This window comes from Leiobunum rupestre, chromosome 4 (assembly GCF_980474605.1).
Source record: "Leiobunum rupestre chromosome 4, qqLeiRupe1.1.hap1, whole genome shotgun sequence".
In the NCBI taxonomy this organism is placed as follows: Eukaryota; Metazoa; Arthropoda; class Arachnida; order Opiliones; family Sclerosomatidae; genus Leiobunum; species Leiobunum rupestre.
This window is the reverse complement of record NC_143387.1, coordinates 35840172-35857933: the sequence shown is the minus strand read 5'-3', so window position 1 is coordinate 35857933 and position 17762 is coordinate 35840172. Positions and strand designations below refer to the sequence as shown.

General features: G+C 38.4%; 1 protein-coding gene across 6 annotated transcripts in view; it reads left to right on the top strand.

Moving 5' to 3' along the window:
• OtopLa (proton channel otopetrin-like a) overlaps window positions 1–17517 on the top strand; it is a 45714-nt gene extending 28197 nt beyond the window's left edge. For 3 of the 6 annotated variants that reach the window (XM_090171262.1, XM_090171265.1, XM_090171264.1), the window contains exons 3-7: window positions 8823–8937; window positions 12864–13170; window positions 13234–13394; window positions 13469–13643; window positions 14963–17517. In XM_090171262.1, coding sequence (XP_090027388.1) covers window positions 8823–8937; window positions 12864–13170; window positions 13234–13394; window positions 13469–13643; window positions 14963–15891 — 1687 coding nt within the window. In that variant the 3' untranslated portion in view covers window positions 15892–17517. Of the gene's footprint in view, window positions 1–1903; window positions 2597–6560; window positions 6654–8822; window positions 8938–12863; window positions 13171–13233; window positions 13395–13468; window positions 13644–14962 lie in introns of those variants that run through there. The other 3 variants (XM_090171266.1, XM_090171267.1, XM_090171263.1) reach the window with 3 other exon arrangements.
• Window positions 17518–17762: the final 245 nt, after the last annotated feature.

The window sequence follows — 17762 nt, the reverse complement described above, 5'->3', positions numbered from 1 at the left end:
TTCCCACCCTGTTCTTAAAATTTCAAAATTTTCAATAATCTATTTAGTCAACAATTAGTTTTTTTTCTCGAAGGCAGGGCGTGGCCCTTGGTTCCGTTTGGTCTCATCGTGAAATTTCGAAGATGTAGAGGGGGGGGGTGTTTTTTCTTTTCGAGTAAGAAACAACGGAAATGTTCCAGACCACTGACTATAAAACTTCAATCTCCAATTATATTCAAAGCAGCTAGTGTCACAGATAAGAAATAAAGGGAGGGTTGAATTTATTAAATCCGACAATCTGGTCGTATTCATATTTGGCCTACCAAAGAGGGGCTAACCACTCGGGCTAAAAACGAACCACTGACTTCGAACTTCAAATGAGTACGGATGAATTCGCGCGAAGGATTTCGCGTTATTTCAAATTACTTCGCAAACATCAAGGCAATGCCGTTTTAAGGCACAGGCGAGCGAAGCAACTGCCTTAGGGGCCACACCAAAAGGGGGCCCGCACCACAAGCTTTTAAGAAAAAAATGGTTTTCAAAACTACTAGATCCAGGATTGAGTGTGCATTTTACCATTTCTACGAGTAGAGTCTGCGTAAAAACAATGTTAAAAACAAGGCATTCTTACAATGTTTTGTTTTTTGTCACTTGTACTATACAATTGGATATTTGAGTGGTTGCAACTCCGGTAGGGAGGGCCCACAGTGGCCCACACCACAAGTCTGCCTTGAGGGCCAAATTTGGTTAAAACGGCCCTGCATCAAGGAATTCAAATGACTTCAAGCTAGAATTAGGGACTTTACCAGATTTTATAATTAAACTGTATCTTTTCTGGTTCTGGAAATAATGTCTTACAATGTTAGTAGAAGAACATAAATATTCTGACCAACTTACCAAATTGACTACACGCGTATCTTTATCATATTAATTATGGAAATAAATATAAAAATAACAAAAACGTGTAAAATAATTTAACGGACCTAGAAAGTGGTAACCACGGCAGCATCACTGGCACAATAGATATCCCAAGCGAAACCCCAAATTCACCCTCTCAAAGTAACTCTCGGGAAATCCATGACGGTACTAGCACTTCCTCTTGTCACTTACGGTGAAAGAGTGGAAAGAGAAGTAAAATTATAACAAAGGACAATTTGACCGAAGCCTTTCTGGTCAACAAAGGGGAGGGGAGGGAGGGGAGGAGAAAGTGGGGGTTTTCTGCAAACTATAAAAAAGATAAACGTCATAAAATTTCTTCTAAGGGACTATGTTTTCGGAAATTCATGGGGATTTCATGAGATTTTGCGAAATTCAAACCAATTTCAGATGGTATATGTTAAAATGTGTACACGAGGGGTTGGTATTAGATCACCCTTATCTGTTCCCGGTAATTGACCAATTTCGAAATTACGTTCTTGCGCGTGACAGTACCTTTACCTTGTGAGGTATAGCAGGCATATTTACCCGCTTTTATAAACTAACATGGCGGCTTATTTTCACGCGCAAAATGAATTTTCTGATCCACCAATAGACTTAAGAAGTTAAGACCTAGAAACGCGAACAAATTTTAATCAATTATGAATAAGTTAATATATTTAAAAAATATTCTATCAAGCTGAAACTAAGCAGTTTTTAATAATATAATGGGTCTCATATTTCGATATAGATAAGAGATATATATATTTTTCATAATATCTCTGATTTGTTGTCCTATAAAAAATGACAAATTTCACGACGATTCGAGATATTAATCTTTTGGAGTTTTCCCCATATAACTTTAATAGTTGCTTTTCTTCCGGTGAAAATCAATGCCCATCCGCGAAAATGCCCGCTCAGTACACTCGGAGCGGTATAACTCCTTTTATAGAGCCCTGTCGTTCGAGACTGAACGTAAGAACGTAATTAATAGCCAAATTTCGTCGTGGATGTCGTAATAATACGAATGCCCTCGACACTTAAATATCCCGAAATAACCGAACTGGAAAACGATCAATATCAAAATATCGTCCGTATAAATAATATCTACCGCGGGCCGCTACACAGTGCACGGTGTACCGTTAGAAAACCTGAATTCTTTTAATTTACATTATTTTCCGCGTAGTCTAAAAAACGAGGAAATCGCCGCGGAGGGGGAGCCCGATTCGGAGTTTTTTGACTTTTGCATATCCCCCCCCCCCCCCGCGATATTTTCGAGTGTTCGGTGTCCTACCTTTCCCCACTTGTTGGATGAGATTCGCTCGGTAGACAGGGGCGAGTCCGCGTGTTACTTCGACGTGTTTTGTTTATCCAGTTTCGCTGGTGTATCTGTCTTTCTCCGCGTGAATTTCTTAACGGTTCGACGAATGCCGGCTTAAGCCGCGCCTGCGACAGCGTTCCTGGCGGGTCCCAAGTTGATCTCGATTAGCAAGATGTGGCTGGGCATACCTGGCGTTTACAGCGGCTCCAGTACGTCGTCGGCCAGCGCCAGTGACGAGTGCATGGTTGAGAAAGCGAGCCCCAATAACCATTTAGCCACCATCGTGGTCCCGGTGCCGACACTCACCATGACCGCTCTCACCATACAAACCACTAATGGCTATACTACCGGGGATAAAAATAATTACGGATTCACTCCGAGGTATGTTGATCCGTTGCTTTCATTTTATACAACTTGTCACCCGATTCTTAATTACTCGCGAGATTTCCCGTGCTTATAATACCTCAAATGTCCCAAATTCCTAAAAACAAACTTTAATTTTATATTTATTTAAATATTTTTACTACTAATTAATATACTTTTGTATTGTACTGCTCGATAACTTTAATTTTATATGCAGTTGAAATTTTGAACCCAATACAATTAATTATGAATCAATATTTGTAATAATACTGTATTTTTATTGAAGAGTCGATATGAAAAAACCACCAGTTTAGATCATTACAAAATAGGCAATAATTATCGTAAACTCACGCTTTGCCTTGATATCGATTCAAAACGTTTCGAAGGACTTGCGTGGAACCGGGCTAAATCGTTTTAAACCGTTTTCTACCGCTTACGTGGGAACGTAGCTTTAATTAAACAAAAATATAGTAACATTAGTTTCAAGCTCATTAATCCTTCATTAAGGGTTTGATTTAATGTACCGTACATTTTCCTTAAATTTCAACAACGCAACGAGTACTGCCCACCGAGAACGTGATACCGCCAAAACAATAATAGAAGCGAGATGCCGAATATAATCTCTTCTTGAGGTGGAATTTGAATATAAGATAACGGCGTACGTGTCAGAACCCGCTTAATGTTACCGTCGTGCGATTAGACGAGAATCTTCTCTGAAACGAGTTTTCAAATGCGCGGAATTAGGATTTTAGGGCGCTCGCGATGCCCTTTCAAGGGCTCGTGGTCTTGAACCTCTTTTCGTAGATAGAGAAAATTAGACTATTTAAAAAAAATTAGTCTTTTCTTAAAGAACCCTTTTTCGCGGGTTTCTCTGTCACAATACGTAACGTCTGCGTTTAACGACTGTGTTAATTAGCCTCGCTAAAAACACGAATTTTGGTTTTCGTGTTTGGGAAGTATCTAGGTTCACGCGGCAACGGCCCGTTGTGGGAAATTCGTACGATAGTCATGCGTAGCATTTTTCTTTTTACACCGCGTATTTGAACAATATAAGCCTACGCGAATAAACGAGTACATTATAAAGGATGGGTTCGTAGATTTCTCTGAATCTGTCCGTTAATGTATAGCGGTATTCCATTGACACCATTTACGTAATAGTTGTCCGACGATGTTTACGGTACACTTCCCAATATTCCACGGCTCTCCAAGTAACCGATTAAACTTGCTATAAATAAAACTTCTTAGGCAAAATATATTATCTTTGAAACTCCGTAACGGATTCATTTCACCATCCATGAAGAAAATTGTCTTTTTACCTACTGAACTTGTTGCGGTTAACGGAAATAGTTAGTGTAGAGAGCTGCTCGCGCGGCATGAAGGATTTTCCACCACCCGCGTTAGAAGTCGCTAGACGACTTGGGCCTATGGTGGTGCCGCGGTTATTAAAATGGGGGGTGGCGGAGTGGTTAGCACTTTCGCCTCGCAGCAAGAGGAGCCGAGTTCGATCCCAGCTTGTAGCGAGGGGCTAACCACTCTTAGAAAGTCTGTACACCTGATTACGCTTAGATTAGCACTGCCAAAGGCTGGGACTTCAAAGATTACGCGTAGTCCCATTAGTACAGTCACAGGTACGGCTCTGTACACCGATTACACGGAGTGATCAGCCCCTCGGCTTGTAGCAACTGGAAACTCGAAAATGCTCCATCCGCGTTAAGTTTGCAAGTTCTCTCCCCACTGGTTAAAGGGGTTTCTCCCGTGTTCATCGGTTTTTTCTTTCTGTAAAAACTTGTCGAGGTTACGGTAATAGTGTGAGGGTTAGCTCACGTGTCATGATGGGCTTGCCACAACCCTCCTACGCGTTGTAACCCGGTCACCTGTTTAAAGGCATTAAAAGTGGCTAGATTACTTGTTTATTAGCCTGGCTGATTATTATTATTAGCTTAGCTAATTGTAAAAAACTTGGATTTTATTAAGTGGGATGGAGCACTTGATTTGGCCAACGCCATCGTAATTTTACTAGGTGACTTAACGCAATTTGTCTTCAACTTTATTAAAGAAAAACATTGTTCTAAAAAAAAGGTTGCCAAAATCTTCACTTTGCCAATTTCCGAATATTATTTGGGGAGGGAATTTCCCTCAAGGGACGGCCCTGGACACCCACCGCTCATAATGCGTAGCCTTCGGTCGTTGTAAGACCGTTATGGTGTCCCTGATGTCGTTCAAAATATGAAAATATTAATATTTAAACAACGCGTATTTCGCGTATTAACTATATTTGAGAGGTTAAACTTGTCGACTTCGTTACGTCAATCTCTGCAAGAAAACCATTTTGTCAGAGTACACGTTGTAGTTTCATCGCGAAGGGCTTAATTTCTCTTGTAACAAGGCGAATCTTCCAAAATTGAGACGACGAAAAGGGTCCGTAAACGAGTAGCGTATCGAGGTCAGGGTGTCCGAGATCGTGGTGCCATTCGGTGGGACAAAGGGCCGAATCTCGGGGCGCGCCGCTTGCCCTTCTTTTCTCTCTCGTTGTTCTCTTTTTGGGCTCTATTCAAATGGATTTTCTCGATTGATGGACGTGTATTACCAACGCTACATTAAGCCTCGCAATGAACTTTACTTTCTGAATGTGACTAACACTTTGTACCGCCTGCATCGCTGAAGGGTGGGTCCGACATTAGCTGTTTTAATCGTACTCTTATGAATGTTACCGTAACGACGCGTTCAGTGGCGTAGCCAGGGGGGGGGCTATCCTTTTTTGGCTCACTGTGTATTCACCCACTTATTATATTTTTGTTAATTTTAATATTCAATTAAGGAAGTTGAAAAAGTTCATTTCATATATTGCATATATTTATTTATATAAAGAAATTGCTTCGATTATAAAAACAAAAATTTAATTTATTACTTGTGGAACAAAAAATAAATAAAACTATTATAAACAAATACAACCTAAATTAAAAAAATTAATGTACGTAAAACCATATTCGGATTAAATTTGCAAAGTCGAATTTTTAAAATACCGTTTATTGAAATCAATTCTGAATATTTTGAAACGCTTGACATTTTAAAAGAAAATCGGTATCGAAACGATTTCACGGAAGTTTAAATCCGGTTGCAGGAACTACCTATTGTTTAGCTCTCGTTAAAAAATATTTTGAAGTGAGATTTGACGCTTTTGAAATATACCACTCTAACGATTACGTACTCTACGAAATTTTTTTTTTTTTTTAGTTGAAACGTTTATTTTGGAATATTTCGATAACAATACGTATTTCTAGTAGTCGATTATCTCCTCCCATCCGGTGACGTGGCTGCAATGTAGGGGGCGCTCAAGCCCAATCCCCGCCATCAACGGCGAATTTTGGGCCTTCCAAATTTGCACCTCAAAATGCAGCTGCCCCTCGCCAATCGTCCGACTACCCTTTTCCCCCTTCTCGGGAACTGGGCAAACATTTTAAATGAAGCGGATCTTCTTAAAGCAGTGTCGCGCGGTATTTAGCGGCTGACGGCACCAAAGTTCGTGTCGGGGCTAATTGTGGAAAATATGGCGAGCGTACATCCCGGGGATCAAAACGCTTCGGACCATCTGAGTGTGATTTATACTTTGAGAGAGTATCAGTTTCACGAGGACACAACGCGTCCCACTTCGCCCGCCAGGTTTGAAAGAAACTGTTTAATTTCACCTAATTTTGCGTTGCAAAATGGAAATGTTCGTAAACTAAGTTATAAATATATTATTGTGTTTTTTAAGTGGTTAACGTTCCCATTTTGCACTCGCTTAGTGTGTCTAGTTGTAAGTTCTTTTTAATGTAATTTCAAATTTATCACTTCACCGCGCGCGCTGACTAATAAGGGCATTTTTTATGCGGGACCTTTTTTTTAGTAACTTGAGCGTAAATGTTATCTAGCTTTAGTTGTTTTGCCGTTCTCGAGTAGTATAAGCCGAGAAATAGTAACGTAATAACGCGGTGATTTTTCTATGAGAGTGTGTTTGAGTTATTGTAAGCGTAAAGTGTGAAATGGATATACCAGTATTGGAGGTAGAGGAAGAGCTGGTAGTACCTACGTGGAAGTGAGTTCATTTTACAAAACCTAAATTACTTAGTTTTCTGTTAAGTTAGTATAATTACTACCGTAAGTTCAATGGATTACAAAAACGATTAAGTTCAATTGCGTAAACGAACAAAATAAAGTTTTTGAGATTTCGATTTAAAAATTCGGGAACTCTGTAAAAAAGTCTGAAAATTTCGGGTGAGCATAAATTGGTAGAAAACGTCGAAGTCGAATTGTAAAGCTGGTTTCACACTCGACGGAAAATATGCCGGAAAGACGATAATAAACGCCGAGCTGAAAATTGATTCCCATTCGATATACCGCTAACGTTCAACTTTACGCTGCTAATTTTCCGTCGAGTGTGAAACCAGCTTTGATCTTAGTCGAATGTTTACGGAATAAGGGCCCTTAATCGCTTACAAGTTACGTAAGTACTCGTAAATCCTAAATTTGCTAAATTACGGTGAGCAAGGTTTAATAAACCCGTAACGACAGTCATAAATAGTTATAACTATAAATCTTATTAAAAATAAATTGCCGATGGCCGCCAGGTTATGGTTGATAGTTTTACATTTATGAATCAGGGTTGGCTGATTTAAATCAACTTGATTTTAATCACGATTTAAATCAATTTTTATATAGTATTTATGAAAAAAAAAACCTCGCCAATTGCTATAATTTATGTTTAAATATAATCTTTCTTGTACTTTCCCCTAATTTTGCATTGGATTCTACCTGTGGTTGGACATTCCGCCGGATTTATTTTGTAAAGTACCAAAATAGGTTTTAAAAAATAAAAACTTCCATATGATTATTAGCTTAAATTTAATAAATTTATTATACATATTAGCAGAAGAAAATTTTCTTCTGATATTAGTCTTTAAAAATTAAAACATATTTATTTTAGGTAAAATTATGATACTAAATTATTTAAAACTTTGAAATTTTAATTAAAATCAAATAAATCAATAAAAATCCGATTTAAATGAAAAGAATCGATTTATTTGATTTTTTTTCCAAAAATCAAGAAAATTGCCAACCCTGTTACGAATGCCTTAACATCGAATACTTCCTCTTGGGAACTCTGTTTTTTGGCGGCGCTGGTTTGCGCAAAGCACCTTGATGACGTTGTATTTCCCGTTTGCGAATGCAGCTGCGGCGCTTATCCGCAAATCTCTCCGAGCATCTTTCCCTATCGAAATGAAAGTGATGGTCACGAGCCGAGCCTATCATCGAGCCATGCCGGTATTACGCAACCTCCGAATGTTTCTTACATGCCAAAGACCCCGCGTCGTGGATGTGGAAACTCTATTTACCATTTGAACGCGGAAAAAAGGAAATAATTTATGATACAGAAAACTAGGTGGTCGTTAGAGAAAAAGGACGAGGATTTTTGAATAACGGTCTATAAATAAGTCCGGTCGAAGGGTTCTTTGCTCTTAAGAAAAGAAAGGGGATGGTTGCCGACGTTTGGGAAAGGGTTAATTCGAGAAGGCGCCATATACTCCCCGCTAGCAGTGACCCATAAACTCGTCCCGTCTTGGAACTGGGTCGTCATTGATACAACGGTGCGCGTCTAGTTTCCAGACGAGTAACGTCTTCCTTCTCGCGCGCGGGATTTCAATTTCACTCGAGAGGAATATTTTTATTAATCTCTTTTAATGATAATGCGAAAAGGTATTCAAAAAATGCTCTTGGGTATTTTTTTTTCTGGACAGATGAAATATACGAATCTATTTTGAGGATCAACTTGCTCCGTTTTTCATAATTGATAAATGTGTTCGCGGTTCGTTTAAACTTGTACAACCTTTTTTTCCAAAAAAAAAATCACTTTTTTATGAAAATGTGTCGACTGTTCTATAAACTATCTTGATTCAAAAATGTAATACAAAACATAATTAAAGAATTCTAAGTTTAAAATTATATATTGGTCTGTGAACGGTATAGAATTCAAGGTGCTAATGTTACATAACCTAGCGCATTGTCTTAATTTCAAAAAATCTAATTTAATTTTTACGCTTAAGTAATGCCATTTTTTAGTAGTTTAGTGATCATGGTAATGTTGTTCTTAATTTCCATAATATTCTACTAACCATCGCGTTTGATCCGAAAGAATTTTTGTTTGTTTGATTTTATATATGATGTTTTTATAATACAAATAATAATTTTCGCTTCGTTTTTATTTCAGAACCCAACAGTTCGTCATGGTCAGTTCAATGTATGCCCAGCTTCTCGTGGTCATCTGCGTAGCGTTCTTCACGTCGGAAATCGTCACGCCTAGAGTACCACTATTTTACTTCGAGGTTAGTTCGCAACTTTCGTGTCTTTTTCAACCCTCATTACGAACGTACGCAATAGTATTCTTAATAAGAACGCGAATCGACGCCGAGAGAGTCAGGAACAATACCACGCTATCAAATATACCAAGACAATACATCAAGCGAATCTAATAAGATAATAGAAGGCTTTCGGAAATATTACCGTAAACGCTATTAGCGAAATTCCAAAATTCGCGCTGGGACTGTAATTGTACCGCGATAATTGCAATTTCCAAGACGCTAATTTTTAACTGATAGCGCGAAAATGAGACCCAATTTTACTAGTCATGTATAAATCTATTTTCGGCTCAATTTCGAAGGTTAAAATGAGTATCGCTCCGCGTATTGTCGTGTTCAGTAAAGTGTGAAGTAAATTAACTCTAATGTTAGGTAAGGTAGAAATCGTCAAGAAGAAAGTTTCCACGCTATTAAAAGCTTATCTCGTAAGTCAAGTACAATAGAGGTATTAACGTTTGGTGGTATATTACCACTATTGTCTCTTTCGCCATAACGAAAGCCTAATGACTGTGGACGCGGATATACATACATACACATTCGTGATAACATATTTCTGTAACATCACCAGGAAAAAAAACTCTTAATTTAACTCGTACGGAACCTTGGTCCTTTGAAACTGGGAAATCAAAGTGAATGGACTATTGTTTCACTGTACACTTGAATATGAATATACCAATCTCGTATTGTGTTTAAAACTTTTATTACATCTTCTTATATTACATTTTTGTATTTACAAAACGGTAGAGAACGCGTTAGCCGTGACGTCACTTTAAGTACTAGCGCGGGCGTATCTACGTCACACCCCAAAAATGTTTACTACGTATCCCTATGGCGCTATTTAAATTAAGGGTCATCACGCGAGTCTGACGTCATCAGGAAAAGGAAGTGTCATACTCGTGGAACACGTATTATACTGACGCGGGACGGGAAACGGCTAAACTGGGCTATTGTGGGTCTACACTACAAAAAATAATGTGACGTATTTTTCAATATTCATGGTCGAATTGTTTTAAAAATATCCCTTTAAAAACGGTAAAAATTTTGCAAATAAAAATGAAGTACAGTTCCTATACCTTGTCCTCAGTGCGGTATTTTAATACCTAGTTTGAAATAACAGGGCGAAGTCTAATGCCAAGGAAATTCCAAATTCCTATAATTCGAGAATGATTATAAATTACTTCGAAATGACGTTTACGTTAAAAGTTTAGTTTTTGTTGATTTCGTCAGTAGACCACAATTGTAGTTCGTCATCCTTTAAATTTATATTTTTACTTCGTTAATACCCTAAAAATAAAGTACTGGTTCTACCATAAGTAACATAATATCTATAAGTATGACTATTAAAAAGAATTATCCGAACTGATTTTCGCGATCAAGGTTTAGTTCAGCACAGATCCCTCTAGTATTTAAAAATAGTCAAGGAGAAATATGCTACTATCAAGTTCGGTTGTTTAGCGAGTATGTCGGTGTCGAAAAAATACTAGCATTAAGACAATAGGGAGTGTCATACTTATTTTAATTATGTTACTTATGGTTTTACCAATAATGGCGCGTTTCTTAAAACTCGAAAAATGCGGATAGCAAGAAACGGTATGATAAGATTAAAATGATTTTTATATTAACAATAAAATTAAAAAAAAACTTCCGGAACGTTTGGCTGGTCTTCGAACCGAATTAATTAAATCTTGATTTTCAAAAAAAAAGATAATAAAGAGGAACGAATTTCATAGACTCGTAAAAAATTAGCTTCACGACTGACCTGACGCCGTAAACGTCTTGTATTTATTAGGAATTATTATAATTCCGTTCTTAAAGTCGGTGTTTTTTGGTTTCCGGACTGTCGTTTGAACAGTACGTAAGCGTTTGAGAATTTTTTAGGTCGCCTTTTCAAATTGATTTTACGCCGTTATACAGTTTTCACGAAACCTTGAACAGCGCTATTAATTTTAAAAAGAACGTGTGGTTTTAGTGAAAAACTTTAAATGAAATGGAATACGACACGTAAACATTACCTCGTTATTACGAAGGTCTCAGTAACCTAATACACTGTTTAATATAGATTTCGCTGCAAATACTAATTGGGTCTACAACAATCTCGGCCTTGGTATTTTATTAAAAAAAAACTGAAACATGTTACGAGGGAAACCAGTAATATTATTTTATGGTTTGTAACTTACGGTTACAAAGCGTTAAAAATGTAATTACGCTCGCAGTTTTCAAAAGTGTAAAAAGGTTTGATCAACTTGTAAACAAAGTAACCTGCAATACGAATAAGGGGGAGACCGCTCACTTGTTTATTGGGACACCCTCTATTGATTAAATAATTATTAAATTATAATTAAAATCAAATCTGTAGCTTTGGCTGAAAAAAGCTAAATGATTAGAGCACCCTGTAACGGTGATCTGCCGAAAAATAATAATAAGAATACGTATTATTTGTATCAGAATTAATAGCTTCTACTACAGGGTTCGTACGGAACCTGGATATCCTGGATAAGTCAGGGATTTCCAATTTGGCGGAAAAAGTCGGATAAGTCGGGGATTTAAATCATATCGTAAAAAGTCAGGGATAAGTCAGGGATTTAAATCATATCGTAAAAAGTCAGGGATAAGTCAGGGATTTAAATCATATCGTAAAAAGTCAGGGATAAGTCAGGGATTTAAATCATATCGTAAAAAGTCAGGAGAAAGTCGGGGATTTAAATCATATCGTAAAATGTTTGGAAAAAGTCGGGGATTTAAATCATATCGTAAAATGTTTGGAAAAAGTCAGTAATTTAAATCATATCGTAAAAAGTCAGGAGAAAGTCGGGGATTTAAATCATATCGTAAAATGTTTGGAAAAAGTCGGGGATTTAAATCATATCGTAAAATGTTTGGAAAAAGTCAGTAATTTAAATCATATCGTAAAAAGTCAGGAAAAAGTCGGGGATTTAAATCATATCGTATTAAAAAGTCAGGAAAAAGTCGGGGATTTAAATCATATCGTATTAAAAAGTCAGGAATAAGTCAGGGATAAAAATCATATCGTAAAATGTTTGGAAAAAGTCAGGGATTTAAATAATATCGTAAAAAGTTAGGGATAAGTCAGGGATATAAATAATATCGTAAAAAGTTAGGGATAAGTCAGGGATTTTCTTAGTCAGCAAACTTTGCCGGGAGAGGAGAGAGACGCTCTCAGTATGCTCTTATAAAACATAATTAAGTTTGTGATATTTAAAAAATATTGTTTAACTTTGTACTTTTACCGATGAAAACATGAAATGATTAAAATTAGCAGGAATATTACCAAAAAGGTCAGGAATATTGCCAAAAAGTAATCTGGGATAACCTGGATAAGTCGGGGATTTGAAATCCGAAAATTTCGTACGAACCCTGTACTAGGAATGATTATCCAGCATACTTTCTCTTTAACGAGACAATGAAAGGCTAGAGTGAAACCCTAGTTGTACCAAGGGAAATATGCCACCTATAGGAGCAACAAACACAGCACCCCACACAAAGAGAACGCAACCCGTCAAAAGTCGTGGATTTTCTCGCTAACAGTTTTCATTGGTTAGACGCTTTAGAGCCTGCTGCCGTCGGAAGGGGAAAATTCAGAAATTGTCCCCCCCCCTTTCCGTAAAACGATCAGCGTAAAGGCTCGTCCAATGAAATTTGTACACAACACTGCCTTAGCGTGTTTAAAGGCTAGCTGCTTTCTCCTTGTGTTTGTTGCTCCTAGATGCCACGATTATCATTCCTATAAAAGTGTCATTCCTGCTTATATAAATGATGGTCGCTGTTGTTAATCAGTTCGTTGTACGATGATTACGAATCGTTGACGTTGGAGCTCTAGCCTCTAAACGTACCTAAGTTGCCTTCCTAATTATACCTTTTAACGTACATTCCAGGGCTTTTACTTGTACCTGTATTCCGTGAGCCTTCTGTTTCTGCTATACGTCTACATTTACCTGCTGCGGGATCCGACAACAAACACCCCGTCAACGTGCAGTAAACATGGTAAAAACAACAAAAAACTCAACATTTTGGAGAATCTTCGAAAGTTCAGCGACAAGGGTCCCAAGATGGAGGCTTCCGGCGGCAGCGTCGGGGGCGGATCCGTTGGAAACGACGGAATGGCACCCAGACTCAAGAAACACAGGATCTCCGAAAACGATAGGAGCCACGGAAGTCTCTTCCTCAGAATCGGCGCTATTGGTACTGCTATTTCTATTAGACTCTAGCGTTATATCGTCTTAAATCTACTACTTTTCTCCGTAGCTTTTGGTCTTGGAACTATGGTCTACAATGGTCTGGAGTTCGGGTCGTTTTTCGAGATCCCCGCGGCGTCTCCCTGCTACAGCATTCTGTTGGGAATCAACCCGTTGCTTCAAATGATATTCACCTTCGCCCAGATGTACTTCATCTTTATGAACGCTCGCGTGAGTTATTTTGTCATACTTTGAAACCCGCCACGTTCTTTTACTAACTCAAATTGATCCTTCTCTCGCCGCAGTTGAATATTCACAAGTACAAAGTGATCGCCCGCTTTGGTCTGATGCACATAGTCGCGACGAACGTTTGCGTTTGGATCCGGACTCTGGGCAAAGAAACTCTCCAGGAAATGGTCGATCATCACGTGACGAGTGGCACGGGAATTATCTTAGAAGAACTTATTCTTCCATTTAGAGGTATACTTAGTGTGAAACTTCTTCTTTCTTTTCAACTATTGTTATTTTTTTCTCATCTTTATATCGTGGTGCTGTTGTTTTAAAGGGATTTATTTATCTAGTTCTTTGCGTGGCCTATACGGAGGTCTTTGGTCCTGGTATCTTGGCAACTTTTCACTTTCTCCTCTTCCTATTGGTCTCCTTCTACTCGCCTTTGTTTTCGGTCCTCTTTTATCAAATTGGGTATTTAAGTCCGTCTTCTGTTGACTCCTGGGGCGTAGGGGCATTTTAATCCCGGGTTCGTGGGCGGGTAGCACTCGCTCAGAAACCACCCACAGATTTTTAGATATTTTAAGGACGAGTGCTGAGCTATTCAAATAAGCATGAACTCTCCAAATGTAGTGACGAAGAATTGGCGTCATACCCAAAAAGATAAGCAACTCTAAACACAAAATTACCCAAATCTAAAATAAATTATCTATTTGACGAGGCAAATTGCACTATTGGTCCAAATGAGTTAGTCTAAAGTTCACCAATAATTGTTGCTAATTTCAGAAATTTCTTAGTTAACCTTTCACAATCGGAAAATAGGGAACTGACACTCTTTTTCTGAAAAGATACGCAACGGAAGACGTAAAAATAAACTTTAAAAATTAATACTGCCTTAGGCCGGTTACAATGGCATCGGTCGTGAAAATTTCCAAACTGCAAAAATTAATTTTAATTTTGCTTAAATTGCTTAATATTTTGCAACGCGGGCTCCGAAATTGGAAAACACATTTCACTCCTTCCGTCAAATATTACTATTTTATGAATTTAAGCTTGACACTGGCCCTTTAAATCCATAATTGTCACCAGATTTCAGTTAGTCAACTACAATTAGATTAAAACTAAAAACGTAGGGTACATATTTCGTACGGAGTTAATTTTCTTAATTAACTATATGTTTAACAAGTCAATTTGAAGTTTTAAGCCGTCCCAAAAATAGTATTAGATGCCCCTTCAAGTAAAATACTTAGTTTCTACGCCCTTGGTAGATTCTTTGGTGATAATGTACAACATTCTGGTGGCACGTACCGCCATTACGATCACGAACGCGTCTTTTAAGAATCGGATTGAAAAATTAAATTTTTATATTTTCAAAGTAGAGTAATTAAGAAGCGTAGAATATTACCGTCTGTCTTAACCGTGGTCGTAATGGCGGTTTTTTAAGGTTGAACGCAAACTATCGAAGTGAAATCGAGAGGAGAAAGCGACTAGCGGTAAATACCAAAAAGACCAAGGTCCGAGAAAATCTGCGTCGCTCTCTCTCATTGGTAAACTTTTCCGTACCGTCATAGTTTACCACGTTACAGAGAACTTCAGCTCGAACGAAACGAACCCGTGTCAGAAGCTGGACATTATGGGTTCGATCGTGTCCGACTCGTCACCGTTCCTGTACCCGTTCATCGTGGAGTACAGTCTGATCGGGGCGGCGGTGCTCTACGTCATGTGGAAGAACATCGGCAAAGACCCCATCTACCGAATCGACGCCCACAACGAAGACGTCATTTCCAGAACGTCGAGTTTCCAAAGCATCAACCGCGTCAATTGCGCCGGATCGACGAAAGGCCTCTTCATCGGGCTGCTGATGCTCGTCGGCGCCACCATCTGCCTCATCGTCTTCTTCGTGTTGATCCAACACGACAAATACAATCTGTTGGCCATCTACTTATCCGACTTTTCGCATTGCGCGATCACTCTTCTCTCAATACTCGCGATCGGGATCGGTTTTTTCCGGATCAAGTACTTGCGCTTCATTCCTGAAAGGAAGGATCCTCTCAGAGATCTGTTGCTCAGCGTGGCCGCTTTCGGCCTCTACGTCTACGCCATGTTTGGCATCATCGCCGGCACTCTATCGCCGCCCACGTACACGCCCAACCTCTTGGTCATGGTCACCAGCTGCCTCACTATCGCCCAAGTGACGATGCAGTCACTCTTTATCGCCGACATCACCCGAAGGATCACTTACTTGCCGGAGCACGACTACACGAAACCGGGCCGACAGGTAGTCACCTTCCTCTTGATGGCGAACATGACGCTGTGGATCATCTACACTTTCGAGATGCAGAAAGTCGAAGCCAGCCCCGTCCAGTTGGGCTTCTACGGCTTCATCGCGTGGACCGTCATCATCAGGGCGACCCTGCCTCTCAGCATCTTCTTCCGCTTCCATTCCTCCATCACATTCGCCGAGGTCTGGAAGAATTCCTACAAGAACATCACGTCTTAAATTATTCTATATACTCGTCGCGCGTCTACGTTTCGTCAATTGTCGTTTTTTCAAAAGTGGACGCGTTTTGTTCACGGACGTTTGAGAGGAAACGCTCGTTCTCGAGTTCACCACCAAACGCGGAAACCCGACTCTTATCGGTGACTCGACTTCCGCGAAACGGACATCGCGAGATTTGTTTTTGAATTAGCCATAATTTATTAAACATTCGTATTTTTTAAAACCTACAAACAATTCCTTTTTTATAGTTTCCTAATGCGAAACGTATGAAGAACATCCTGGTTATATGTTCGCGCGTTCTTCGATGTTTGACGTCTATTACCATACCGTGGCGACGGCTTTCGGGCCGTGCAAAAACGTGACAGATTTTTACACGAGTTATTATAATAATCACTAATGTTGTTGTGAAAGTGCCTAATCGGACGAACTCTAGTCCCGTAATAAGAAGTTGCGATTAATGGTTTGATGGTTCGTTACGAAAATGATTCGGTTCATCGTCTTCTTCGTAGGAAACAGACGATCTACCGGCTAATTCTCAATTTGTTTCGCATCGAGAGGTCACGAACCGAAAATCTAAACGTAAAACAAAATATTCTCTCAAAGATTTTCCTAAATATACTTTTTTTATGGGCTAAACTGACATTTTTTTCGCGGTTTCACGTACAACGGTTTTTCATCCGATTTACCATTAATGCTCTATTTAACTGAAAATAAAAATATTCTCGACCGTTTGGGGTAGATAAAAGACCGTAAATAGTTCACGCAATTAATAAAGTAATGATGATAATTGTTAATTTTAGTAGTTTTATTTGGAAACGAAATGTCGCGTAAACAATTAAAATATTTTTCTACGGCAATAATAATTCGAAACCAAATAGATAAAACATCGTATTGCGCGTACTAGCGTATCTAGTCACAATTAAATATAAACTTTCTAGTACTCAAAAACGATACTGGTTGTAAAAATATATAATAATAAGAATTATAATAATAATAAAATTACAAACCGTAATTATAGTTTTAAGTAAAAATGTGTTCTAAACGAGTATCAGATTCGGATAATGATATTTTAATTTATTTGAGATTGAAATTTTGTAAACAGGCACCACAAACCTGTACGAGGAATGTCTTCGGCTATTATCTTCGAATTATTAACGTAATGAAGTATAGACCCTTATAAATTTTATCTTTCTCAACGACAATTGAATGCTTGACCTATAGGTTTCTCGTTGTGAATTAGTACGAAACGTGGTGTACATGTATACGTTCTTAAGAACATTCGCGTTCGAAGCCTCTGTGGGCTGTTTGTATTTCGATTGGGTGAATGGACATCGGATAAACGAATTGGCGTGATCACAACTAGATTTCGATTTTTACCTTTTTTGAAAGTTTTTGTATTTTGTGATACGACGCGAACAAAGGAGGTTTTGGAAGGGTTTTAAAGCCTTTTTAGTTTTTACAACGATTTCCGATTATATTTCACCAACTCCCCCGTAATTTATAGATTCTCAAAGTAAACCAGCGAAACTAAACCTTATAACGTTTTACTAATATATTTGTGAATTTTTAACGGAATATCCATAAATGTAAATGTGCATTGTAATTAAAATTTGTTTTAAATATCGATTTTGAGTTTCTGAAAATAGATTAGATTGCCGAGCGTAGTTTTTCGCCATATTTGGGATAGTTTTAAGTTATTATTAGGTTAAAGATCCATAGAATCGTTAGAATGAACTATTTTCACTCGATAGTCTCCGGAAACCGGGCTGGAAAATGTTCTAATAAGGTTGGTCGTATCTGCTATCAAGAGGTACGGAAAAGGAGAGCTACCCGAAATTCGGAATGCGTTTTTCAAATAATTATGTGATCAT